At 44.7% G+C, this 27966-nt stretch overlaps 1 protein-coding gene across 20 annotated transcripts in view; it reads right to left on the reverse strand.

Annotated features, from left to right (window-relative positions):
* Window positions 1–2720: 2720 nt before the first annotated feature.
* The window catches only part of Sec31a (SEC31 homolog A, COPII coat complex component), a 54570-nt gene continuing 29324 nt past the window's right edge, over window positions 2721–27966 (reverse strand). For 9 of the 20 annotated variants that reach the window (XM_040747484.1, XM_040747487.1, XM_040747485.1 and 6 more), the window contains 13 exons: window positions 26491–26617; window positions 25586–25731; window positions 24068–24241; window positions 23085–23258; window positions 20389–20481; window positions 19566–19689; window positions 17551–17889; window positions 13811–13849; window positions 12523–12581; window positions 10269–10532; window positions 8028–8147; window positions 4605–4676; window positions 2721–3281 (listed from right to left, as the gene is read on the reverse strand). In XM_040747484.1, coding sequence (XP_040603418.1) covers window positions 3102–3281; window positions 4605–4676; window positions 8028–8147; window positions 10269–10532; window positions 12523–12581; window positions 13811–13849; window positions 17551–17889; window positions 19566–19689; window positions 20389–20481; window positions 23085–23258; window positions 24068–24241; window positions 25586–25731; window positions 26491–26617 — 1911 coding nt within the window. In that variant the 3' untranslated portion in view covers window positions 2721–3101. The remainder of the gene's footprint in view (window positions 3282–4604; window positions 4677–8027; window positions 8148–10268; window positions 10533–12522; window positions 12582–13810; window positions 13850–17550; window positions 17890–19565; window positions 19690–20388; window positions 20482–23084; window positions 23259–24067; window positions 24242–25585; window positions 25732–26490; window positions 26618–27966) is intronic. The other 11 variants (XM_040747498.1, XM_040747496.1, XM_040747497.1 and 8 more) reach the window with 8 other exon arrangements.

Raw genomic sequence — 27966 nt, forward strand, 5'->3', positions numbered from 1 at the left:
AAAAAGGTGGGCAGTGCCTGAGGAACTATACCTAAGGTTGCCCTCTGGCCGCCATGAGAACACTTACACATGTACGTGCACACACCCACCACACTTAACGCACTCCCCTAACATGTAAGCATACAGACATGCACACGTGTAAAAGAATGCCAAGGTGTCTTAAAACCACGACAAAAATATTTTAGTGAGAAGAGTCAGGCTTTGGAGAGGAGAATGAAGAACAAGACTCATTCTTGAGTTGAAAGACATGAGTCTCACTTGGATGTACCTGCTAAGGAAATGCAAACTTTGACCACAGGTGCTAGCCTTATGAAAATGACCAAGTTTTAGCCTCAGACCTGGATTGTAAGTTAGCCCTGCCCATTTTGAAATTAGCATACCCGGGAATTCTGTGACTTGGGTGGGGAGACGCAGCCTCTCAGATTGTCAATTCATCCTGTACAATACAGGAATTGAGGCACAGCAATGTTGTGGATCTCTGTGAAATTATGAATCTCACAAATCAGTGTCTTCATGTGCAACACGAAATGGCACACCTTTGTGCAGTGTTCAAGTCCTGACGAGCGTGGTTTCCTTACTTTGCGTCATCCGAGAGCACCCAGTGTCTGGGTGCTGCTTGGGCTCCCGGCTGTACAGAAGGGTAGCTGAGTGGGCTCCAGGGTCAGCTCTAACAAGGTTTCTAGGAGGCACAGGGCAGCTGTGCTGTGAGGAGAGCTGCCACATCCAATCATCCACGCAGCTTTCTGTCATCTGTAACTCCTTTACAGATGGCATCTGTCTGCAGCTCTTGGGGTTTGGGGGGGAGGAGGGTAGGCGGGGTGGGGAGTGATTGACAGCTTGGGGGAGGGCATTGACAACTTCTGCAAAGGGAGCAGTCTGCTCCAGAGTATGGAGCGGTCCTAAGACTTACACCAGTGATTCAGGGAGCAGAGGAGTGAAGTCAGACTCCAAGATTGCAGGGAGGTTCAGCAAGCCTCCACACTTCAGTCTCTACCTGCTGGGCCACAGGAGGGTTGGTGCAGGGCATCGGATGAGGCAGGACGGGTCCTCTCAAAGACCTGCATTGCTTTGGGTGAGGAGCCAGATTTTCCTTTCACAGAGCCCTCTTCACATTGCCTGGTCGCTCTGCATAGGCCTGCCGTGATTTGGTAGCAGGGGCGAAGCTCTGGAGGCAGCGGCCGTCGGAAGCTCTTCCTGATTTCCTACTTCATCAGACAGGCAGGAGGAGAGTCTACTAAAGAGCTGAGCCACTCTATTTACCTCTCCTGTCAGCAGTCTCTTGCCCTTCGTATCCTAAGGAACCTTAATTTTGAATTAAAAGAAATATATTCTGAGACAACGTCTCACTATGTAGTCCAGGCTAGCCTCAAACTTGGTGTGTAGCTGAGGCGGGTCTTGATCACATGTCCTCCCTGGCTCAGACTTCCATGTGTACCACCATAGCCAGCTTTGTTGTTATTGTTGTTGTTGGTTTTTTTGGGGTTTTTTTTTGGGTTTTTCGAGACAGGGTTTCTCTGTATTGTTTTGGAGGCTGTCCTGGAACTCGATTGGTAGACCAGGCTTCGTCTCGAACTCACAGAGATCCGCCTGCCTCTGCCTCCTGAGTGCTGGGATTAAAGGCGTGCGCCACCAACGCCCGGCTGCTTTGTTGTTTTTAAGACTAGGTGTTACTAGCATCTCAGGCTAGCCATATATTCATTAGACACCCCAGGCTAGCCATATATTCATTAGACACCCCAGGCTAGCCTCAAACTTGCAATCCTCCTCTCTCGGCTTTGGAGAACTGGGATAGCATGTACCACCATGAACTGCTGAATGGAACTGGAAATACATTAACAATGTAGCCAGGCCTAAAAACACAAAAAGCAAACATTCTCTCTAGCATGCCGACCCTAGCTTTAGATTATTGTCCAGCTGAGTTCCTGAGGGGGTGAGTGTGGGTAGCCCTAAAACAACAGGCTGTGAGGGAGAGGTGAGGAGGGACCACATGTGCTGTGAGTATGCAAGGGGAAACACGGAAGGGGGAGGGGTAAGGATCGAGAGGGCAGACTCAGCCAAAACCCAGTGTGCAGGAGGAAGCCACACACCTGCTGCTTTGTGTGCCCATGCTAAAACTAAACTTAAAAATAGAACAAATTTCAAAAGTAGGAAAGAAAGAGGGTTGGGGGTGTAGCTGGGTGGTACAGTGTGTGCAGGAGGAGAGAGGGAACAAGGAAGGGAAGGAGAAAAGGGGTGGGAGGGAGTGTGTGTGTGTGTGTGTGCTTACAAATGATGACATGGAGACTTATCAATTATGAAAGCTCGGCCTCAGCTTAGGTTTGTCCCTCTAGCTCTAATAACTTACATTAACCTGTTTCTATTCATCTACATTTTGCATTGTGGCTTTTTACCTTTCGTTCATTCTGAATGTCCGACTCTGTGTCTCCTTGGTCCTGGGGCCTCATGTATGCCAACAATTGCTCCCCCACAGAGCTGCAGGCCCAGCTCAGCAGGCAATTTTTAAAAGCTACAGGGCTGGTGAGATGGCTCAGCGGGCAAAGGTGACTGCTGCCAAACCTGACAGCCCAAGTTCCATCCCTGGGAGCCACAGGGAGGAAGACAATGGTCCCTACAAGCTGTCCTCTGACTTCCACATCTACACAGTGGTGTGCCCATACCATTCATATTTAAGTAAATAAAATATTATAAAAATGAAAAAAAAAGACTACAAGCACACAGGATAGGATTACACACTTTAATCTGATTGACGTGGAGAAAGTAAGGAAGACATCAAAGAGATTTAGTTTTCGGTCCATTTTATACACAGCCAGATGCAAGTTCTCTAAAAAGTTTTAAAAGCCACTCCTTGTTAGAGTCCCTCGGGAAACCACACTATGTGTAATCCAGGAAAGACACTATTTGCAGAAAATCATAATGGGTAATAGAAGATTAAAACAAAAGAAAGCACCAGGGTTCAAGCAGTTCTAGGGTGAGGGTACCTGCAGAAATGATGTCAAAGCTCCTGGGTGGCTGCCATGGAAACATGCTAATGAGGGGTTGGTCCAGTCTTAGCATGGCTTTCTTTGGAGAAGTGGCAATGTCAGCTGACAGTACAGCTGTTCTCAGACGCCCAGCTTACTGGCCTGACTGAGAACAACCTTGAGGACCGGCATGAACGCTGATGTCTCGCTGAAGTTGCTGGTGCTGACGATGTGGGTGTGGACGGTCAACCCTTCAGAGTAGTTCCTCGTCTCGATGCTCCGCGCAATGCTGTGTAGACCATTGATGATGGTTGGGGAAAGCTGGAGAAAAGGTGGAGGCAGGACATTAGGGGGAGTGTCCCATGAGGTCCCCGAAAGCATTAAACCCAGAGATTTACACAGAGCCTGAAATACACTCTCTAAGAATGTGTAACTAGTTAGCATTTCTGGAATATTTTAAACCAAGCAAACATTTTCAACCAGGTAAAAGTTACATTTTAAAGTAGAGCCATGGAAAGATTACTCATGTGAAGTCCTTTTCTTCTGGCAATAAACAAATTTTTGTTTTGCTTTTTTTTTTTTTTTTTTGTGACCAGATCTTGCTACATTGTGTAAGCTGACCTCACACTCCTGGATGCAAGTGATCTTCCCGACTGTCTCCAATATACCTGGCTGTGTCCTCTCCCTCTCTGTCTTTTTGAGACAGGGTCTCGTGTATAATGAGCTAGCCTTGAACTATGTAGTTAAGGATGTCCTCCTGACTCTCCTTCACCCACCACACTAGCTCACCATCTTCTCTTAAAATCAAAGTTAGCTCTCTGCCATGGCATCACCCAGTACATCCCATGAAGAATAATACTATCTTTTGGATCAGCGCAGACCAAGCCCCTTCCTGTTAGACCAGCTTTCTTCGCTTTGGTTCTCCTGAGAGATGCTGTTTTATCAGATGGGACTGAGTGTGGCAAACAGGATTACTACAAGGCCATCAAGCACAGCAGCACCTGTCCTCTCCATTTTTTTTTTCTTTCTTTCTTTCTTTTGAGGCAGGGTTTCTCTGTGGCTTTGGAGTCTGTCCTAGAACTAGCTCTTGTAGACCAGGCTGGTCTCGAACTCACAGAGATCCGCCTGCCTCTGCCTCCCGAGTGCTGGGATTAAAGGCGTGCGCCACCACCCCCGGCTATCCTTTCCAATCTTAGCACTCTCACACAGAGCAGTGGGCAGGTTCCCTTCACAGTCACAGAACAGTCCCCCGGCCACCTGGTGGCGACACCTGGTTTTGCTTTCTGTATCATCTGTTTGGGAGATGGTCTGGAGACTCCAGAGAGATGACGGGTTTCTTCTCTAGACAACCGAGCTCCTGCCCTGTCTCTGGCTTCTGATACACGGCTGTGAAAATGAGCGGCAGGCCAGCTACCCTGGGCCCAAGGCAAGGATCAGTTTGTATCTCCTGATCTTGCTGTAAGAGGGCTAACTCCCCGCTCGTGTTGTGTCTCCCATCCCACACAGTGAGCTCTGGGAAGCCCACTCCAGTTTCCTGGCCGTTTTGCCCTCCATGCATGGAAGGACAGTGCTGTGAGACCCTTTATTAGCAACAGAGAATAACTGACTATCATAATCTACATTCCCCTCCCCAAAAAAACTTACTGTCTGTTCTCTAAGTTTGTCGTACAGAAACTCCAGGCGTTTGCTGGCATCGTCCAGCTTCCTCTTGGTTTGCTACAGGAGAGGAAGAACAGACGTCACGCTTCAATATTTCAATGCTATCAATACATGGAGGCAACATGACCACAAGCTCGAGCATGTTGCTGGAATGGACATTAGTAATCTACTGAGGGCAGTGAGGAGGTGACACTCTCTTTCAGAACATAAATGGGGTTTTAAGTAGGCTTCATGTGGATCACAAACTCACTCGACAGAGTGCCACGTAGAGTGTGTGACATTTCAAAGACCTGGGGTGGCAGCAGTGGGTCAGTGCCACAGAGGAGGGCACTGACAGACTATGTGTGTAACAAGGAAACACAGAGGGGGTGTTGTAAAAAAAAAAAAAGTGGTTCAAGAGAGAAAGATGCCATGTAACAGAGTTCAGGTGGAGGGTTTTTCATTAGGGAGAGGGATTATAAAGAGGGGAACGGGGGACTGGAGAGATAGCTGTGTGGTTAAGAGCACCGACTGCTCTTCTAGAGGACCCCAGTTCAATTCCCAGCACCCACATGGCAGCTCACAACTGTCTGTAATTCCAGTTCCAGGAGACTGGACACCCATGGCAAAACACCAATGGACATAAAATAAAGATATTAAATTTTTTAAAAAAAGGGAAAGGGGAGGAGGGAGACTAGCCTCCAGGGACAGGAACAGTGGGAGAGAGGAGAGACAGAGAAAGAGATAGAGAGAAAGAGAGAGGGGGGACAGAGACAGAAACAGAGAGACAGAGAGAGAGAGAGACAGGGAGAGAGAGACAGAGAGAGAGAGAGAGAGAGAGAGAGAGAGAGAGAGAGAGAGAGAGAGAGAGAGACAGAGACAGAGAGAGAGAGAGAGAGAGAGCGAGAGAGCGCAGTATGGGAGGTAGACAGGGCACTTTTAAAAGGGAACGTAGTGAATGTGCATGGGTGGTGCTCTTCGTGCTTGCAGCTGAGGACATGTCCTGTCAGAACCCTATGGGCAGGGCAGCGCAGATGCCTGACTACTAACATGGAAAGCTGTGGACGCTAGCTTTCACCTTTCAAAACCCCTATTTACACACTTCCTGACATCTGGTGTGTTTAGTCCTGCCTCTTTCCAGGCTTAAGGCACAGGAAAAAAGGAAACATCTTTGGCATTAGGATCACCAGGAAGGGGTGGGTGTTACAGCAAGAGTACTTGCCTGGGGGGGGTGGGTCCCTCCAAGAAGGGTGACCAAGACCTAAACAGTAAAATCGACCCTTAAATTAAGGAGTCAATGGCCCTGCTTCAAGCCAAACACTTGTGTATCGTGGAAAACTTTTCAAACATTAAAAATTTTAAAGATAAAATATGATAAGTAATCTTTATACACAGCAACCAGCCTTAGAAAAACCACATCACTATGTCCTATGCTGGAAACAACGTCTTACATAACAAAAATTCTAAAAACTGGGAAGAATAATACACAGCCACAGTATTTTTATGTTAGGACAGGGGACTGACTGGCAGTGTTGGGCATAGACAAAGGCCCGATGCAGTGATGTGTGAGCAGGGGCCTGAGCAAGATTGGCTTGAGCAAACGCGGCCTGTTGGAGTTGGTGAGTGCAGAGGGGCAGCAAGCATCAGTGCCGAGTGTGCGTAGGCAGGAGTGCCCAGCCTGTGTCTCAGCAGAGCAGATGGAGCCGTTAAGGGCAGCCCTGCATACATACTAAGTGTGCTACAAGACGAGTGTGCATAATAAAGTGGAGACTAAATCCACATCATAAAACTACTCTCACTGCTAAATGCAGGGAACTTGATAGGTAGAAACCCCATGGGCCCTGCTCAAAGCTACTTGCTCTTGTTAGACAGGACAGCTGGGCAGGGAAATAGGACCTGCTGCAGAAAGTGTTTCTCTTCCTGTTCTCTTCACCCAGGGCTCCTAGGTACACAGGAGGAAGGTGGTGTGAAGACAGAGTAGGTTAAAGTCAATACCAATGGATGAGATGAGTCATACACTGTGTCCTCTTCCCCTCTCTACACTGCTCAGGCCTACACAGGAATTCTGCCCTGACCTCACTGAGCTCCTCCATTTGGAGAGACTGTGCACGTCCACCTAGAGCTGTGCACAGGACACAGTGTCCACCTGGGGAGACTGTGCAGTCCACCTAGAGCTGTGCACAGGACACACACAGTGTCCATTTGGAGAGACTGTGCAGTCCACCTAGAGCTGTGCACAGGACACAGTGTCCACCTGGGGAGACTGCAGTCCACCTAGAGCTGTGCACAGGACACACACAGTGTCCATTTGGAGAGACTGTGCAGTCCACCTAGAGCTGTGCACAGGACACGGCATCCACCTGGGGAGACTGCAGTCCACCTAGAGCTGTGCACAGGACACACACAGTGTCCATTTGGAGAGACTGTGCAGTCCACCTAGAGCTGTGCACAGGACACACACAATGTCCATTTGGACAGACTGTGCACGTCCACCTAGAGCTGGGCACAGGACACGGCGTCCATTTGGCTATCAGCTTCGCTTGCTCTCTAGTTTCTACTTGGTCTTCCGATCACTCCCAGAATACAAGGTCGCTATTACTCTCTGGTCTGCTGCCATTTTCAATACAGAACACGTTTTCCACGAGGCTGGCAAAAGGCTGCACAAATGAACACCTGCGTGTGAAGAAACAACACATCCTAGAAGCTAATGTCTGCTTTCCAACAGACAAGCGGTCAATGGTTAACAGACATTTCCAGTGCTTGCTAGTACAAAATGAAACATTTCCAACAGGGCTGGCCTTATGGGCTCTGACGTCAAACCAAATGCAACCTCCACACAATTACCTTAACCATGGCCACACATCTACACTGGAGAGCTCCAGAGCAGTAGCCCCCTTGTCTGTCACTGCTGTGCCCTACATCAGCTCCAGGACGGCCAGCAGATGACAGGCAGCTCAGCCTGGAGCTGAGAACTTGGAGCAGGCTGATAGGGCTAATAGCTGCTACTCACGTGGAACTTTCTCATCTGTGAAAGAATGAAGACTCTATCATAGGGTCATTATGAAGGCTAAATGTTCATTAATCTCACCGAGTAAACTAAGTGCTAGCCTTATTACCTCTAAGACACACAACTAGCAGACATGGAACAATAACGAAGGAGCACCACAAAGGACTTTAAGATTCTCATCTGACTAACTTATGTGCATACGGGTTTTGTCTGCATGCGTGCACACCACATGTGTGCTGTGCCTTCAGAGGTCACAAGGGGGTGACGGATCCCTTGGGGGTGGAGTTACAGACAGTGACTGGCTGCCATGTGGGTGCTGGGAATGAAGCCAGGTCCTCTGCAAAAGCCACAGTGGTCTTAACTGTTGACCCAACTCCAGGTTATATTTAGAGTTAAGTGAACTGTGAGGGGGAAATACACACGGGGTCTGTGGCTGAAGAGAGGCAGCGCTGGATAAGATCCTCAAACGTGGTCTTTAGAATGAGGTGCTCATCTGGGATTGGTTTCTTGCTAATCTTTTCTGTTGGCAGAACCTGCACGTGCTGTAAGAAAGAATTAGTGTTACAAAAGCACTTTATATACACAGTTCTGATTCTATGCGAAAGAGGACCCATCGCCTTATAGACAGATGGGTTAAAAACACAATGAAGGCTGGGCAGTGGTAGCCACACCTTTAATCCCGGCACTCAGGAGGCAGAGGCAGGCTGATCTCCATGGGTTCGAGGCCAGCCTGGTCTACAGAGTGAGGTCTACAACAGCCAGAGGACTGTTACACAGAGAAATACTGTCTGGAAAACAAAGCCAATCACAATGAAGATTTAATGTGTGAAATTACCCAGTCGAAGTGCTAGCGTGCCTTGGGCAGCTTGGATTTGTATAAGGGCTGGGGATCTAGCTAAGTGGTAGGCTGCTTTTCAATGAATGTGAGACCCTGGGATCGCTCGCTCGCTCGCTCGCTCCTCCCTCCCTCCTTCCCTCCCTCTGAAGTAACTGACTAGTTAAATACATAGTCCTTTATTTTTGTTTATCCTAGCATTCCTCCATCCTTTTATTCCTTTTTTTACTTCTTTTCTTTTTCTTTTTTTCCTTTTCTATTTTTGGTTAAGACAGGGTTTCTCTTTGTAGACCAGGCTGGCCTTGAGATCCACCTGCCTCTGCCTTCCAAATACTGGGATTAAAGATGTGCGCCATCATCACCCCGTCTTTCACTGTTTTTTGAGACAGAGTTTTGCTGTACAAGCCCAGCTCTCTTGAACTCATGGTGATTCTAACATAAGCCTCCAAAGTGCTATAACCACATTTATCCTTTTACTCTTCTTAAAGTGTGCTGATTACAGAAACTGCAAGATTAAGTCAAGAGTAAGACAGAATAGATCACAGTATTGCTAAGTACAAAGATGAAAGGACAAACAGGGTTCTAATTTTCTACACTTTTGCTCATCAGTTACTTCTTTCATTCACACAGAAAGTATCAGGCAATTATACACCAGGACTAGCTATGCACTGGTGAGCCATCTTAGTCCTAAGGAAGTTCACAGGCCACTGGGAGAGAAGCAAAGCTTAAACATGTAACAAAATGTAACATCATAACTACAGTAAGTTGATGTCCAGGGGAACTAAATTATAGCTCAAATCTGACCAAAGAGAGGGAAATGCACTTCAGAAAATTACATAAGATAAACAGGACTAACCACTTAAGGAGGGAAAGAAAAGCATTCCAGAGAGAGAGAATAATATATACAAAGGAAGGACTCCAGGATACAAGGGAACCAAATGGAGGCCAATATGGTAGGAGTAGAGAGGGCAAGGAATACGAACCCAGCTTTGTGGATGATTATTTTGTCTTTATCCACTAATAACAGGAAGCTTCTAGTCAAAGAGGAGGTAGGAGCCAGCTCAGATGATGCAACCTGCAGTACTGAAAACTTCCTTAGGCAGGGTGATCTCTCAACAACCATCCACACACTCTAGGCTCAGGTAGGACGTCGTTCAATTTCCTCATAACGAATACTGACCCTGCTCTTCATTTTTCTGTATAGGTCAAATCATCTTTTTCCTTCTAAGTCTCACTTGGAAATGTGTTAAGAGTTTTTAACTTCTGAGATGCTGCCAACTAAAGTATAACTGTGTCTCACCATCTAGAGGTACAGTTAGCTTACTTAGTAGGTTTTATGCTGTTTGATTTTTTCCCCCAAGAAAGAGTTTCTCTGTAGAGCCCTGGCCATGTCTGCTGCCTGCCTCTGCCTGAGTGCTAGGACTAAAAGTGTGTGTGTCACCATGCCTAGCTTAGCAGGTTTTAGGCAAACACATTAAATGATATAACTCATAACATTTTAAAAAGAAAAACCTATAAAAACTGCTTTTACTTAGCACCTTCAGATGCACAGAAGACTCAACCAACCTTAAATTGTGTACTGACTACATTAAGTAAAATACTATAATTACTGAGACATAGTAAACATACATTCCCAAAATGAGTAATTCTTGTCTCAAAAGCTAACATATACCATGTAATGGAAAAATAAAACACATATGCACAATCAATCTACTAAAATGGAGTTGCTTTTTAGAAACTAACACTGTAGAATCATGTAAGTTAACGTATCAAAGAAACATACGGAAAGGAGCCGTCTTCCCATGCCACGCCTACAGATTTATGTTACCTGGATGGTATTTCCAATAGGAGCTCCTGGGGCCCCTTCGATGTTGGGCTTTGAGAAAGATGGTGGCATGCCTGCTTGACCAAGAGGTTGCTGTACACCATGGAAGGGCTGGCCGCCCACAAGGTGCGGCTGTGGGAAGGAGGCCTGGCTTGACAGCGGCCCTGGAGCTGACGGTTGCTGCTGCAGCATCTGTGACTGGGGATCACCGGCAGGGTTCATGATTGGTGATGTAATGGGAACTGGAGGCATGAAGTTCTCAGGCATCTTGTAAAAGATGGGGGGGGGGGAGAATTAAAGCATTAAAACTAAGAAAAAAAGGAAACGTTTCCTTAGCTCACAGCGCACCTGAGTTAAATTTTCTTTGCAGAAGAACACTTTCAAATCAAATTTTATGCAGGGTCGCAGAACAAAGCGTCAACACAGACTACTATGGCTACCACGGGGAGGAGTGCACTCTACAGAGTCATCTCCCTGTCGTCTCACAAAGCCATGGCATTTTCAGCTAGCAGGACAGGAACCAACATGTCGTACATGTGTGCTGTATGGTGCGTGCATGCATGTGCACATATCAGATGACAACAGGATGTCACTCCAGTTTCATAGATCACTACGTAGCTATTACTTGGCACTAAAGAATATAGTCGACTAAGTTTCTGGTTATTATTAACCTTTTGTTGAGGCTTCCTAACTAAATGTCTCCCAATTTTATGTTCTAGCCTCTCAGTCTTATACTCAGGGGAAAGAAATCACTAAAAATTTACAATATATATATAGCTTCAAAGAAAGGAAAAATACCATTTTGTGTTCAAATTATTGACAATGTCTAACAATTATTGATAAATGAACAATGCTAAGCGCAGGGCATTTCTTCATTTAATACTGTGCCGGGGGAGCAAACTGACTCTGTGGATAAGGGCACCTGTCACCAAGCCTAAGGACCTCAGTTCACTCTCTAGGATTCACATGGTGGAAGGAAAGGACCAACCCTCCGAAAGGTGTTTTCTGACTTACACATACAAACATTGTGGCAAGCTCATGAGAGTGTGTCACACACACACACACACACACACACACACACACACACACACACACACACACACACACGGAAAAAAATCAGACACTTATTTAAAAAAATATTGTGAGGGGCTGGAAAGATGGCTCAGGTCGGGAGCACTGGCTGTTCTTCCAAAGAACCCAGATTCAATTCCCAGGATCCACATGGCAGCTCGCAACTGTCTGTAACCCCGTTCCTGGGGATCTGACACCCTCACACAGACACATATGCAGACAAAACACAATAATTAGAAAATATTGCAAAAGAAAATCTAAAATGCAATTATAAATTACATTGATTACAAAATATAATCATAATTTCTGCTAGACCTGAAACAATCAAGAACAAAGTGTGAAACTCTGTTCCCTGATGCTTGAGGCCTGCAGGAGCGCGGCACCCTGTCTTTCAGAAGGGCTTTCCTTTATATCCCTGTCATCAGAACAAGGTTTTACTGGGGGTAGGCACATGTAGGAGAGGTCAGTTGTTGACACAGAGTCTCACTACAGGGTCAAGCCAAGACAAGTACCCGTAGTTGGGATCTGGGCTGTGTTTTCAGGTTCTCAGCCTCTTACTCAGGACTGAAATAAGGGCTGGCATAGATTTGCAAAAGCGGTAAAGAAACTTTATTCAAAGCAACAACAACAAAAGTTTGGATTAGAAACACTGTTAAGCCTGACAGCAGGCCACACGAATGAGTTTTGCTCGATGACCCTGGGTTTGTTGCTATTGTTGTGTGAGGTTTCTTGTTTTGGAGTCTAAAGGCAGGAGGAGCTAGTTAGCTACTAAGTAAGAAATGTGGTTTTTGTTCTCTTTTGCCTGATAAAACATGTATTAACCTGCAAGCTCTGCCTTTAAAAGGATCCGCTAGCCAGGTGGTAGTGGTTCACACCTTTAATCCCAGCACTCAGGAGACTGAGGCAGGCGGATCTCTGTCTACAGAGTGAGTTCCAAGACACGCTCCAAAGCTACAGAGAGAAACCCTATCTCAAAAAAACAAAAAAAACCCAGACAGACAGGAAGACAGAAAGGAAGGAAGGAAGGAAGGAAGGAAGGAAGGAAGGAAGGAAGGAAGGAAGGAAGGAAGGAAGGAAGGAAGGAAGGAAGGAAAGAAGATCAGTTATCTGCGGTGCACATTTCATGACTATAAATAATTGACAACAACAAAGACAGTCACTGGGTAAGAAATACTTTTTCTACTACCTTCTTCTTCTTCGGTACTCTGTTCAAAGCTGGGGGATCATTCCAACCGTTCTGAGGACCTAGAACAGACACCAGAAGTCAGTTTCCTTTAGACACTGAAAGGAAGAAAATGACTCATCTCACACTTAGAAATTCTCCTCAACTGTGAGGTAACTGTCATGTGGACTTCAGCAATCAGCAGGGGTCACACAGGGCTTGTCATGGTAGGCAACATATCTGACAGCAATGCTACTTACAAGGAAGGGACTGTCCTGGTTGAGGCTGGAGTCCTAATGTCTAAACCGACAGGCGGCCTCCAAAGCCAGTTCATGCCTCTCTCCAGATAAAGAAAGGGCATAGACTGACAAGTGTGCTTCTGCAAAGGTTCTATCTGTCATCCTCAACACATGAAGAAGGAAAAAGGGAAATGCCATCCAGCAAGCACACTGCAGATGCTAAACACAGTTCTATTAAAAAAAGACTAAGAGCCAGGTCAAGCAGCAGCTCAACAGTGGAATGTTTGCCCAGAATAGGAGGCCCGGGCTCCATGCCCAGTACTGCCAGACAAACACCCAAAAAATCCACCACATAAAAGCAGTAATTCTCACAGTTTTAGACAACTACAGTAAGTTTCGTTAGACACTGGCAACCCACTACCCCGGCATCTCAAAGTAAAAATGGCCATCGGTATTGCTATGTTTTAGTATCAGCACCTTTCAAAGCGTGCTGAAATCCGACAATTTCCCAATTTCGACGAGGTTACTTTACCTCGCTTCACCAAGGAAGTAGGTGTGTGAGTGAGCATGTGAAGAGGGAAAGTGCCCCACCCCTTCCAGTGTGTTCTCTTCAGGATATCCCCTTGCTTGCTAATCTGATATGCATATTGAGTCACAATAAAACTGCTTAGCAAACCAAAGAAGCTGGCTCACAGGACTCCCTTCCTACAAATTCACTTGAGACAGGAGGTTGAATAGGGCTCTGAACACTTGGGAGTTGGTCACAGATACTGAGTCATGACTAAAACACACCACACAACAGAATCACTCGAATCTCCCCATCACCTCATTCTTACCTGCATATAGCAATATAGCAACCCTGTCAGTGTGTTCATATGACACACACGGCTTCTATGGTTTGCTTAGAGCTGTGAATCATCACGCCCATTCAATTTGATTCAATTAAGAAGCCAAATAAAATTATACCAATCAGATTTAGGGTATGTTCACATGCATTATTGTTAACATCCATTCATTAGCTGTATTTAATGATTGATTAAAGTATTTCAAGGTATGTTTTACAGCCAATTCACCTTCCAATATAGATGCCTGGTCTTGGAAAAACTGATTTTCTGCAGATAAAATGTAAAAGTCACTTAGATAGTATTATGGAAGAAAATCTAAGCTTAAATTATCAAATTATAGTTTTTCTTCCCAGCTTAGCAGCACCTAGAAAAAGCCAATAAACCTCACAGGAACAAAACTTACTTTACGATTTTTAAAATTTGCTTATTGCAAGGTCTATAACTAGATAGCCTGGAGTGCTCACAATGTAGCCCAGGCTATCTAGTATGTAGCCTAGGATAACTTCAACTCGTGATCCTCCCGCCTTAGCCTCCTAAGTGCTGGAACTACAGATATGCACTACCACAATTGCCCTAAAACTTACTGCTAAATCAAGTTATGTGAAATGTCTTCTGCTCAGTTAAGAAAGTTACCAGTTTCTTTGGGTAAATTCCTTTAAGTTGTATCAAATACAATGAACTCTAAAATAGCATTTCCCCCTTTGACTATGCTATGTCTTCTGAGAGGTTTTCCCTTCATTTAGAAACCAGTGTCCCTAGTTTTTGTCTTGATCGTTTCTCTATTTAACAAATGAATCTCAGCATATCCTAAGAGCACAGCATCTCCCAAAATGATACCTACTTATGACATATGGCACCAAGTGCTTTCATGTTGGCCTCATTCAGAGAACCTTGTTTAACTACAGGTTCTATTTGGTGAGGTTAAGGTAGGGCCTAAGGTTATCTTTCCAGCGAGCTCCTAGGTGACGGCAGTGTCGTTGTCAGGCCTCCAGCAGCGGAGAAGAGGCAAATAGGGTGACCACACTCCCTGACCACCTGTCAGGTACTCAGGGCTGAGGACTGAGTCAAACAGCATCCCACTTACCCCAGACTGTGAGACGGTAAAGACTTTCTGCTACTCTGTGCTGCCTGTCACAAGGGAAGCTGCATTTATTCCCAGAACAGCACTGTCGCCACTCCACCCCAGAGCTGGGGCAGCATTTGTCCTGCCTCTAACTCTACTGAACTGTCACAATCTCTCCTGTGAGCACATCCCCAGGTTACTGTCCCTAGAGTACTACTTAGGCTACACCACTCAGCAATTCAATATCTCCCACTAGATTCTACTTTCTTATGGTATGAACTACAAACTCCTATCCTAGTTCATAAGGCTCTTCAAAATTTGACACAAACAGAGGTCTTATTTTCTAGCATGTAGCAGGAATTACTTGCTATTCCCTAGAAATATACTGTCTCCTACGGCAATAATTCCAATTACAGAATAAAGAGTCTCTCATTAAGAATTGGCTAAATAAAAATGTTCTGCTAACTGCAACATCCATTTCTCTGAGCCTTTGGCACACATTCTCATACTAACAGAAAGCTTAGAAGACTACAGGATCTAAGAGGAATTATCCACTGGCAAACTGGAATTTCTAAATCCCAAACAAACCCAGGATCCAAGACACATTACAATATAACAAAATTTCCAGTCATAATTATGTAACTTCAACAAAAACTTTAGGAAATTGGAAATGCCAATATAGTGAAGTAACTGTAACTAAGATATAAAGGAAGGTTAATATGTAGGAGGTTAACAGGCAGCAGGGCATACACAGTGCATGCTGAGGGAACGTTAGTTTCTCTGTTTTTCCCATTAGCCTTTCTGTCTCCCAGCCAGGTCAGAACACTTGTACAGCACCCATAACCTCATAGCAAAATGCACTTTTGCTCAAGGAGGAAAGCAATGCTGTGCAAATATTTATTTCCTGTTATAAAGTGACAAATCCCCCCAGAAGTGATGTGGGGAATTTCTGTACTTCCTCTGGGAAGTGTCTAACACTAACACCAGAGCTCCAACACAGGATGTGAAGATACAGACCCAGGCTAACAGAGACCAGCATGCACACTCCTGAGACTGTTCACTGCTCCTAGGAAACTCCAGTCTCCTCAACTACAATTTAACCAAGACTAAGAATTTCTGCTTCTTAGGGTTGTGAGGACCTGAATACAAAACACAGCAAATTCTAGTCATGCCCAAGACATTTATTAAATGTGGATCCCCTTCGATGTCCTGCATTTCTTTTAAGAGGGATGCATTTAAGCCTTCACTACCTTTTACTAAAGAATCCTAGCCAGCGACCCCGAATGGTTGCTTACCTAGGTTTAAAGGGTATTTCTGGAACTCTATAGGCTAGCACTCATTTCTAAACCATCAAACTACTACTATATCTACAGTGTATTGCTGAGATGTGTCTGGATGGCTTCCTTATTTGTAGTTTTGTTTTCCAGTCAACTTCGGTCCAAAGTTATTAAATGGAATATTAAGAATCTGTAAGCAATAGTTGTAACATAAACAATGAAAGCTTTGAAGTTATGCATCACTGAGTAGTCTGACATAATCTGATGCTGTTCAGCTGTCTTGCCCCACTTCGAGACAGAAGAGCGCAAGCTGTCCCTCTGTCCGGCATGTCCACCTCCTGGTCACTCCGCGGCCCTTGCAGTCAGCAGAGCGCCTACCACGCTTAGGTTTACATGTCCCTTACCTCACGTAACAGTGGCCCAAAGCACAAAAAGCCCTATGCTGGCAAGTTATCTCAGTCCGCTGTTCAGTTTTTAGTTACTGTTAATCTCTTGTTATTATTCACTAATAAACCGTTTTATCATATATGGGGTTGGTGGTAGGTGGTATTAAGTACCCATGGAGCTTCCACAGACAAAGGCAAGACAACTAAAGTGTCTAAACTCTCATAGTGTATAATTTTTGTTCTTTGGATGTTAATATTACATATTGGGTAAAATATTACTATATTGGAAAAGGGGGAAAGAGGTATGTTCATAATTCTGGGATACATTATGTGTAACACTTTAGAAGCAGTAATATTTAAAAATATTTTATACCCACATTTATTGTGTTATTTACTTGAAAAAAAAATGCCTCTACCACAGACTTGTGATAAACTTTATCCATTTGAGTTCCTGCTTAGCATTAAAACCAGCAAATTATAGAGCAGACTCTCCCAGGACAGCTTCAGGATTAAGGGCTCAATAAGTCTCACTTTGAGCTTTGCCCTGCTAGTGTGGGCATCCATCGTAATCCGAAAAGGAAACCACTCTCCAATGCTGATGAGCACAGAGGCCTAACTTTGAGTTTTCTTTATTTATTTGTGTATGTGGAGGGCAGAGGACAATCTCTAGGAGTTACTTTTCTCCTCTTGCTGGGATCAAACTCAGATAGTCAGGCTTGCAGCAAGTGAACCACTGTACCCACAGAGCTAGCCTGCGAGCCCACAGGTCATTTTCAAAATCAGCAACACTGAAGAACACTGAGCTCACTTCAGCTCAAGTAAAGGAATGAAGGGCTCAGTACACAGGTTGGTGGTAGAGCATTTTGCTAGCACATGCGAGGCCTAAGTTCAATCCAGGATGTCCCTGTCCCCCACAAAAATTCAAGTTCTGCATTCCATGTAACAGTATCAACTAAATCTCATTTCAACTACTACTCATCTTGCTAGTTTTCTACCTTTTAAAGTAAGTTAGTAGCAGGTTATATGGCCTGAGCATTTTGAAGCTCTAGACTAAGGTTTTCCTCGTTTAGCAGCTGATGTTCATTATGGGAGGCTCACACTCATAGCAAGTTTTAGAAGTTGTTATAAAAACTCAAGCAATGCCTCGAATGACTCAGCTCACAAACCCTTGGAACGGCAGCCCCTCCGCCCACCCTGTACTCATGAAACCGGGGGCCAAGCAAATCCCTTCCCAGCGCAGACCTGTTCTCTGGGACGCAGGCAGCTCACTGGCAGCAGGCGGTGTACCTGTTGTTCCAGGAGGCAGTGCATAAGCTGAAGATGACGGTGGAGCTCCTGGTCCGCCATGCTGGAAGGACGCTCCAGAGGAAGGGGGAGGAGGGAAAGAAGCAGCAGAGTTGGAGGTAGGTGAGGAGGCTTGCTGTGCTGTGTACATCTGGGGCTGCCCGGAGTAGGAAGTGGCAGGGGATATGTATGGGGGGTTAGGGTAAGCGTTAGAGGCAGGAGGAGCAACAGGCTGCTGAGGTCGGTAAGCTGCTGACCCCCCTGTTCCGAAGGAATACTGCTGGGCTGGCTGGTAAGCTACATCAAGGGGAAGAAACAGAGATTTTAGTTAGTTACATGTTTATTTGGACAGAGGTAGGAAAAAAAGTAATCTCATCCTAGAGAGATGATTTTAACCATTACTGTCAAAACAATTAAGACCAAAACCTAACACTTAGGACTGGGGACGTGGCTCAGTGACAGAGCACTTTAGCATGGGCTAAGCCCTTGCTTCCATCTCCAGCACCTCAATACGAGAAAAACACCATCCCTAGAATGCTGCTGGCGATAAAGATTTTGGACCATCGGGGGCCGGGCGTTGGTGGCGCACGCCTTTAATCCCAGCACTCGGGAGGCAGAGGCAGGCGGATCTCTGTGAGTTCGAGGCCAGGCTGGACCGACAACCTCCAAAACAGAGAAACCCTGTCTCGTAAAAACCAAAAAAAAAAAAGATTTTGGACCATCGGATCCAAGAGCTGCTAAAAAAACTACCCTTACCCGTGTCTTCCCTTTCCTGTGAAGACTGCAGAGACAGCTGACAACCACAAGATGCAGGCATGTAGGACGTAGCACCCAGACATGTCCTTTTCTTGAAAGCCCATAGTTTCAAGACTTCAACCTTCAACCTGAACCCATCCTGGGAGATCCCAGTGCCACCACTCTGCATGAGCAGGACAGAGCCCCCGGTGCATCCGCCACCAGACAACAGCCCCACTGAGCACTGCGCAGAAAGGGGTCAAATTCTGAAAAGGACCAGTTCTCGTGTGTGTGTGGGGCACATCTGGGGTCTTACAGTTGTTTAATCTTATGATTGTCCCCTGAGAGCTTTTTCTAATAGTTGCCTAATAATTTTAACCTTAAGGATTTTATTTAGGTTCTTTATTCTTAGTTATAAAACAGTAGCTGTTTGGGATTTTTTTTCTTTTTGTTTTTCTTTTGAGATAAGGTTTCTCTACATACCCTAGGCTGTCCTGCAACTATGCAGACCAGGATGGCCTCAAATTCAAGGGATTGCCTGCCTCTGCCACCTGAGTGCTGGGATTACAGGCACATACCACCACACCTGGTTGCAGTTTTGATTTTTTTCAAGTGTAACTGCTCATGAACTATGGGATCTGGCATGCAAAAACAGCGTCATTTGTCACTGCTGCAAAACATATAGCAGTGTGGAGGGTGCAAAGTGTGTATAAGTGAGCACGTGTAGGAACGCTGTTCCTTCTGCTCAATTTTTCTGTGAACCTAAATTCACTTTTTAAAGTCTACATGAAATAAAGGCAATAATAATGAAATGGAAAAAAAATCCACAAATGTCCATGAACCAACTTCCCAAACTATGGTTTGTCATGTTGTCTGAAGAAAAAAGAAAACATACTGATAATTCCTACCGCTGTTTCTCTATTCCAAAACCACAAGACACACTCTTCTCTTTAGCAGGTCTTTTACATGGCGCAGAAATGGAGCTCTGTTCTGAACAGGATGACACAAATCTGCTTCCTAGCACACAGACTCAGGACAGAGACTCTGTCTCTCTGTGTCTGCTCCCTACCATCCTGCCCACCCCGGCGCTGGAGACTGAGCACTGCAAGCATCCTAGCACTGAGCTACATCCTACCCCCTATTTTACCTGTCACAGCTGATGTGAACATGGCTTTGTTGCTGCTAAGTAGCTGAGGGAGGGCAGGCCACCGTGAAGACTCAAAGGGCCCACTACTTACGCTGCGGCTGTGGGTAGGGTGGTAGCTGGCTGTGCATATGGCCTGGAGACGGAGGCGGCGGAGCAGCGGTGTTTGGATTAACAGTGCCATGCATTATGAAACCTGGAGGTGGAGGGTTTTCTCCCTAGGAAATGAGAATAGCGTAGAAAGGAAGATTATACTTGGGACCAAGAACATCACCATATGGCCTTGCAATTTCTGAAATGGAATTCATGTTTATTTTTTTTAAGCTACTAGAAGAAAAAACTGCATTTCCTATATACTATCTTTCTAAGAACACCCTATTTTCTAGGTGACACATTCTGAAAGAGTTAAAAGTCCAAAGTAACTGAGTGAACGGCAAATGCTAACAGCCGTACAACACGTTCAGTAACACTGCACCATCACTGCGGTAAGGCACCAGAGGGTTCATCTCCACTAACTTCCGTTTACTACTCCAGACTCTAGAAATAAGCATCATAAAGGGACTTTCTGTCTGTGTTTTCTGAAATGCTTACAAAAAAAAAAAAGAACAAAAAACAGAAACATTTTCAGTAAAATTCAATTTAAACCATTATTTGAACCTTGGTTGAGATTTTTCTAGCGCAAGTAAATTTAGAACTGCAAAAGAAGAGAAAGGATAAGAAAAGAAATTAATTGTCCTAAAATTTGCCACTTGCATCCCATGGGTAATAAAATGCAATGAGCAGCAGATGGGCACAAGCAAGGACCGGAGAGGAAGGAGGAGGAAGGAGAGAATACACACTCGTATATATAACTAGGAAACTGTTATATGTATTTAAGTGAGCAGATCGTGCTCGAGGAGGAATAATGAAGGCTATACCTGTGTGTCAGAGGGAGAGGCTGCAGGTGGATGGCTGGGAAGGGCAGTAGGAGTTTTGTTACTCCAGGTAGTGACAGTAGGGGCAACTCTAACCTGAATTGAACAAAGAAATACCAATCACAGAAAATAAAAAGTAAAAACGTTAAAAGAAGAAACAAATAACTCAAAAGGTTTTAATGGCGAGACACAAAGCAAGAAATAAAAGCAGCAAGAGCAAGAGTTCATGTAGTAAAGCAACTGGTTCCAAAGGAAACCAACAAGACAGCAGGCGGAGGCAGGAAGGGCTCGGTGAAGACCAGTCAAAGCATGACAACAAGCCCATCTGGGATACATGAGGAGGGGCTCAGGTGTTAAGGAGTTCTCACTGCTCTTTGAAGAGGGCCAGGCTCGATTCCCAACACCCACAGGGCAGATCGTAATGGTCTGCAATTCCAGTCCCAGGGAATCTGGAGAGCATGCAGGCAAAACACCCACAACACATAAAAGAAGTAAGTAAATAATAAAAAGAGTAAGTAGGGAAGAAAGGTCCTTTAGGTAGAGAAAGAAGATAACTCTGGGATAATGAGTAAACTATCTCCATGCTACTAGTGCTCTGCAACATGGTCTATCACCCACCTCACAAGAAACTGTGTACTTCCTTCTTCTGAAGATTCAAAATCATACAGTCAGGGCACACTCAAGCTGGGCATTAAAACTGTCCATCTAACCCAGCCTTTACTTACAGGCCACTGTTACGATCCATACAGCTCACTGGTGACGGAGGTGAGACTGACCTGGCCTTCCAGTTTCTGGGCATTGTATCTATGATACCACACTCTTAGGTCCTATCTAAAGCTGTGCTGGTTAAAATGAGACTGGAGCCGCTACTAATCCAGCTACCAACCCAGCTTCCTTTCCTTCCCTTTTCCTAGCTACAAAACTACTTTAAAACTCACCACTGCCCTCACCCATTCAGCAAGAAAATCCGTTTTGTCTGACTGAATTTCCTAGTTTTTCTTAAAATATAAGATTGGTAAAAGTGAAGCAGATTGTCTTGTGACTGTTGTTGGGCGCTGTGGTGTCTTACTTTTGAGACTGGATCTCTATACGTATGTAGCTCTGGTTGGCCTGGGATTTGCTATGACACCAGGCTGGCCTCCAACTCAGAGATCTACTTGCATCTGCTTCCCAAGTGAGTGCATCAGCATACCCAAAAAAGTTCTGCAGTCTTTAAATGACTTGACCATTTCTCAGAAAGATAAACCCAAAGACAGAAAGGGTAACTGTTCTTTTCTCCGAGTAGAGAGTAAGTGTTCCTTTATTGAGTACCTTAAGAAGCTGCTTAGTCTAAACACAAGGTGACGAAAATTCTAACCCTAGTATAGCCTTCAAGCAGCTGTGCAATGCTGAAAAATGACGGTTCTGTGCCCTGACCTCTGCTAGGTCATCCTACCTCTCCACTTGGCCCACATTTCATCCCCACTTGCACCAAAGGCTTTGAAAGAAATTGTGTATTATGTTTATCAGGGTAATCCCCAAAGCACAGTTCTGACTGAGGATTGATCCAAAGTTCAAAGATAAACAGCATGAACTGGACCTAGGTCTCTCAGGGTTTTAGTTTACTTTTCCTATAATAAAAGCTGATTGGTCCTACCACCAATTTGTCCTATCTGAAATGTCAGCTTTGCTAGCACCCAAGACCATTTGTAATCTATATATATTAAAAAGCTATCTTCCATTTAAGAATATGTACGTAGGGGCTGGAGAGATGGCTCAGAGGTTAAGAGCACTGGCTGCTCTTCCAGAGGTCCTGAGTTCAATTCCCAGCAACCACATGGTGGCTCACAACCATCCGTAATGCGATCTGGTGCCCTGTTCTGGTGCGCAGACATTCATGGAGGCATTCTAAACAAATAAACAAACACATAAATAGCTCAGTCTTTAAAAAAAAAATATGTACGTAGGGCAGGGCATGGTGGCACACACTTTTAACCTCAGCATTCTGGAGGTAGAGGCAGGCAGATCTTTGTTAAGTTCAAAGCTAGCCTGATTTACATAGTAAGTTATAGGCCGGTCAGGACTACAGAGTGACACTCAATAAAGAAAGAAGAAAAAGGAGAAAAAAAAAGAATTATCTATTGGTCGGTAAATACAGTTTCTGTATGAAACTGTAAAAACAAAAATATAATCACATTTTATGTCACAAACACAAGGTTAGATAAAATCAGTAATCCTATGCACACTAGACACAGCCCTCAGTCAGTTCTTGCAATGTCTAAGTTGGTCTATTGAAATGTTTGCCTTTGGGATACTCTTGACTGTGTGGACACAGAAGACACAGCAAACTCACACTGGTGATGGGAAAAAGAATGGTCAAAAAAGACTGTCTAAAAATTAACCAAATCACTGAAAGCGTTATTCATTCTCACTACTTTACCTATATACTTTGTTACACGAATCCAGGAGAAATTTAGAGTGTAGATGGACAGGTATGAGGGAAGTCTGACCACTCTTCCTAGGGTGATTAGAACTAAAACAATTGCCTAAGAGGTGACTGAGAAGCAGGTCATAAACACCAGTCTCAAGTTCACAGAAAGTCTAACTACGACACAAGATGCCCTGTCTAGCTTCACTATGTCTTTTATGGAGCACATTCAACTATCCATTTGGTCAGATGTCCATGCATGTTCCCACGTCATCAGGACCCTATCACTCACATGGGGATAATATTGCTGTGTCTGAACTCTGGGCATCTGTGGGTGGCCAGCATTTGGTCCAGGTCTGCCCTTGGACAGCGGCTGCCTCTCATAAGGGCTTCTAGATGATTCCTGTCCTGGCACAGGCTTCCCTTGTGCTCTGCAGAGTCTGTCACGCAGCTGCACAATATTTGGCTGTAGGAAGCAACGGAAGAAAACAAAACTGTTAATTCATCCAGCTGTATGATAGCATGCAGACCCCTTCCAAAACTCTTATGTTGAGAGTCTACATTCTACTCCAGAGTCAACCTCCTGGTTTCTGACATGGAGACTGGCAACTTGTAACTTCAGTCAGGCAGGGCTTGGTTAGACCACTAGGTCAATGTCAAACCATCACTGCTCTTTGGTTGTGTTATGGTATAGTAACAGTGCTCCCAAGTCACAGGGCTACTTTGAAAAACACAACTGAATGAAAGCTCTCCAGAGAGTATCAACTGCTGCAGATAGTGATGGGAAGTCTCCAACAGATTCACTAAGAGATACTCTTAAAATAAAGGCATTAAATTCAAACCTGGACCTCATACATATTCACAGATGCAGATTTACAGAAATTAACCATATATATTGACTGTGTCCATGAAACTCTTTAAAAACAAAAACAACTCCAGAAGCAGGGAGGTAGAGGTGGGGGTCACTAAGTTTGAGGCCAGCCTGGTTTAAAGTGAGCTACAAGATAGCCAAGCCAAGGCCCTGTCTGGAAAAACTAAACCAAACCAAGATGAAGCCAGGTGTTGGTGGCCCACGCCTTTAATCCCAGTACTTGGGGGGGGGGGGGGGAGGCAAGCGGATCTCTGTGAGTTAGAGACCAGCCTGGTTTACAAGAGCTAGTTCTAGGACAGGCTCCAAAACTACACAGAGAAAACCTGTCTCGAAAAACCAAAAACCAAACCAAAACCAAACAAAATCCCCCCCAAAAAACCAAGATGAACTGTTGGCTTAATTACCTGATTTGTGTTGTCAGGCAGAAATGCCAAGGCTGCGGCAATGCTCCCCTGAGCTGCCAACAAACTGGCATACTGACTCATTTTCTCAGCCAAGAGAGTCCCTACTGTATTCGTGTCCATTGCTTGGGTGAGCTGCACAGCTTTTCGGAGGATGACAACTTTCTCAATCAGATCCTAAATGATAAAAATGAGGGACAAGAAGACAATCAGAAATCCCAACACGTCTATGAAAGAGTCAGCAGAGAAACAGAGTCATTAAGATTAACAACCCACCAAAAGTACAGCACCGGTCCTCATTCCTACTTGAAAAGTGGGAGAGATGAGTACCATCTGCGTGATGGCCACTGAGGAGGAGGAGAAGGAGGAGCATGCACTGAGGACAAATAACAAAACTGAAAGTGATGGGCAGGTACCCAGTAAGCAAAAGAAGAGCTATGTGCACACGTATCATGCCATGGTGACTGCAACAACACACTATCACACAGACTCATGACAGAGGTACATGGTCTCCACGGGGGCTCCCTCAAAGGCTGGCACCATTGAGGGGCGGTAGAACCTTTAAGAAGTGGAGCCTTAGGTCACTAGGGGCATCCCTTGAGGGGACTGTGTGCCTAGGTCACTTCTGTTGTTCTGCTCTCTCTGGCTCAGCCATGTGCTCCTATCAAATATGCTGCTCTTGCCAGAGGCCCACAGCCACAGGCCAACCACCCTATGACTCTCCAAACCATGAAGCCAATCAAAACCCTTTTCTGTAAAAGTTAATTTGTCCAGCCAATTCATCACAATACTGCAGATCTGACTAATACACGACGTGGCAAAGGCTGGGAGCTGTTCTTGGGGAGCAGGCCTTGTGATGGGAGCAGGAGAGTGTGTACAGGAGACCCTCCCTGCTGCCCCTTGGAAGCCACCAATCCACGAGTGGGAAACGTTTTTCTCCCAGAAGCACCTAAAAGGGAAGGCTTGATTTTTGTTTTTGTTTTTTAACCTGACTTTTAGTCTTATAGAATGATCTTTAAAACAGTGACTCTGTGTTTTCCAGAGAGAAAAGTAACGACTAGACTGAAGTGCAACTAACTGCTTTGGGGATCTGAAGCTACCCGGTCCCCACAGTGACTTTCTAGTTTGTTTAGCAGTGCTAACCTGAGTCCCTGTGTCTGGTACTTCAGGTCCCTGATCATAAATATTCTCCTCAGACTTGGAAGTCTCTGACTCTCCAGCCCACACTGCTGTTCTCTGACAGAGGTAGAAGGAGCTTGAGAGGAAGCAGCTAAACCCTGGGCTACTTTCTGTGCTCTGCTCCCTAGCGGCCCCAGTGACTGCGGACCACCCTGGGACCTCAGCCACATCTGACAAGCCACTGCCTCACACCTCTTCTTTAAAGACAAAATAAACACCATGAGGATCCAGCCAAAGATGATGAAAGCAACAAGCTCCACAGATAAAGGCATTCTTAGCGGAACCCTAAGTACGGGGAGGAAACACTAAAACGTAAGCGCCTTTTGTTTCAGAGATACTAACCTGAAGAGACAAGGGATTGCTACCATCTTGAGCTTTTGTCCAACAGGCAACCAGTTTTTCTACATTCCCTGCACAAATATAGCAGAGGCATGCCTGTGTCTGCAGGAGGCTATCTCCTTCACTCTCAAGTCTGGCTCCCAGGAGGTCTGTGAATGGAACAGAGAACAAGATCAGATGGCACCCACTTCACTGTGTATGAAGCTGGGCGCAGCTCAGCGGCATTTTCAGAGCAACCAGTGAGAACCAGAAAGAAACACAAGCACTCCAGATGCTCAGTGAATATTTAGCTATTAAGTGAATGGTGGTGTGCAGCAAATCATATACTGTATAAGATCCTATCTCTAACTACAGAACTGCTCCCCATCAAGTATATTAGAAAAGAACATAAGTGGGAAAATTTGAACATGAAACTCTGAATGGCACATAGAGAAAACATTGTCAGTTAGCTAAGCACAAGGTAGCTCTGACCTGTGATGATAAATTTTACTTGTTACTACTATTAATTGATCCCAATTAACATTTACTGAGAACTACATATGTGTTAATTAATTAAAATGAGGCTTAAAACATGATCGTTTCTGGGTCACACAGCTTGTAAGTAGCAGCGGCAAAACTTACATTCTGGTCTATCCAAAACCACTACCGCTGAACAGATGACTTTTAAACGACATATGTTATACGCACTTTCCATTCTTTTGTCTGTTTGCGTCTCTTCTTATTGAGAATCAAATTCACATCCTTGAATATGCTAAGGAAACCAGCAGCTAGCACTGGGCACAGGCCACCTTTGTATTTTATAATTCTTATTTGACATTGGACACCCCAAGATTTCTAGTAAAACTCCTTAACTGTGCAGCACACCCTGCCACCTGTGCAAGAGGTTACAAGTGGGGCTGATTTCTTACCACACAGGGCTGAGAATTCATCCGGCTTAGCGTAAGTCAACACTGCAGCTAAGGCCTCTCTCCAGTTTTTAAGATCACAGGACTCCACAATCTCCTTCCAGTTCTTCATCACCACGGCGGTGATGAGCTTGAAATGGAAACACAGGAAGTGAAGACTTTACTAGACACATGAGCTTGAACTGCCTAGTCTTCACATGTCTGCAGTGCCTGACCTAACACAGGGTGGTCATGTCCCTTGAGCCCCACACTTAACAGTCTTGTCTTTTAAAGCAACTATTTACAGTTTTCATGATAAATCAAACAGCAGCAAAGTGAAAAACATTCTTTAACCAAATAACAGATGCTATTTTTCCTTCAAAAAGAAAATCACATCCATGTATTTTACAAAGGGTTTCAGGAGAAAAGTGTAGGACACTAGCAAAACATTGTAACAGGAAGATGTTCCTGAGTCCAGCGGTTCAGGAGAAGCCAGGAGAACATGGAGTCCTAAGGGACTTTACCTGAAGGACAAGCAGGAAGGAACTTTATAAAGAAGCTAAAAAGCATTCTAGGGCCAAATGAAATGGCAAAATAGGTTAAGAGTGCTTCTGTCAAGCCTGAGGATCAAGGCCGATGACTTATGATCAATCCCCAGGACCTTCGTGGTACAAGGGAACCAAATCATGCAAGCTGTTTGACCTCAACAAGTACTGCATGGTACTTGTGCATGCATGTGTCAACTTTATAAAAAAAAATAGAAAGCACTCAAGGCTTAGGGAGAACATCATGGAACACAGAATGGGCTAGTGTGACAGGACAGTGGCGCACTTGGAAACTGGGGACAGGACAACCACCACTGGGGTTCAATATTGAGATAATTTCATGAAAAATAATTTCCAGGTGGGGCATGGTGGCCTATGCCTTTAATTCCAACATTTGGGAGGCAGAGGCAGAAGGATGTCTGCATTCAAGGCCAATCTAGCCTACATAACATGTTTTAGGACAGCTAAGGCTGTTAACACAGAGAAACCCTGTCTCAGAAAACAAAAACCAAAAATTTACAAACTAACATTAGCTTGAAAATGTTCAGACCCTCTCTGCCAGAAATTATAGTAACAATAATCAAAACTCTGTTCAAATCTTTAGGCAAAAGGTTTTAATTACTACATAAAGAAAACATTAAAAGGAGCCCAAACAATCCTAAATGGTGACATAATACCTTCTAATCATAATACTGTAGAGTAATTAAAAATCTTTCTAAAAGTCCTTTCCGATGCAGGAGAAGCTTACACTGTGACAGTGTCTACGAGGAGGATGACACACATCTATGCGTGCTCTTGACTGTCTACAGAAAGGCGTGGAAAGACAGGCACTAGCTTCTTAACAAGGTTGGAGACAACTAAGTTTTTATCTTGAGATTGCCTACACTAAACCCCTGGAAGGGAATCAAAACATTGAAATTTTATCACATTAAAGCATAAACAGCAATTTCTGCAT

This window comes from Mesocricetus auratus, unplaced genomic scaffold (assembly GCF_017639785.1).
Source record: "Mesocricetus auratus isolate SY011 unplaced genomic scaffold, BCM_Maur_2.0 Super-Scaffold_100006, whole genome shotgun sequence".
Classification (NCBI taxonomy): Eukaryota; Metazoa; Chordata; class Mammalia; order Rodentia; family Cricetidae; genus Mesocricetus; species Mesocricetus auratus.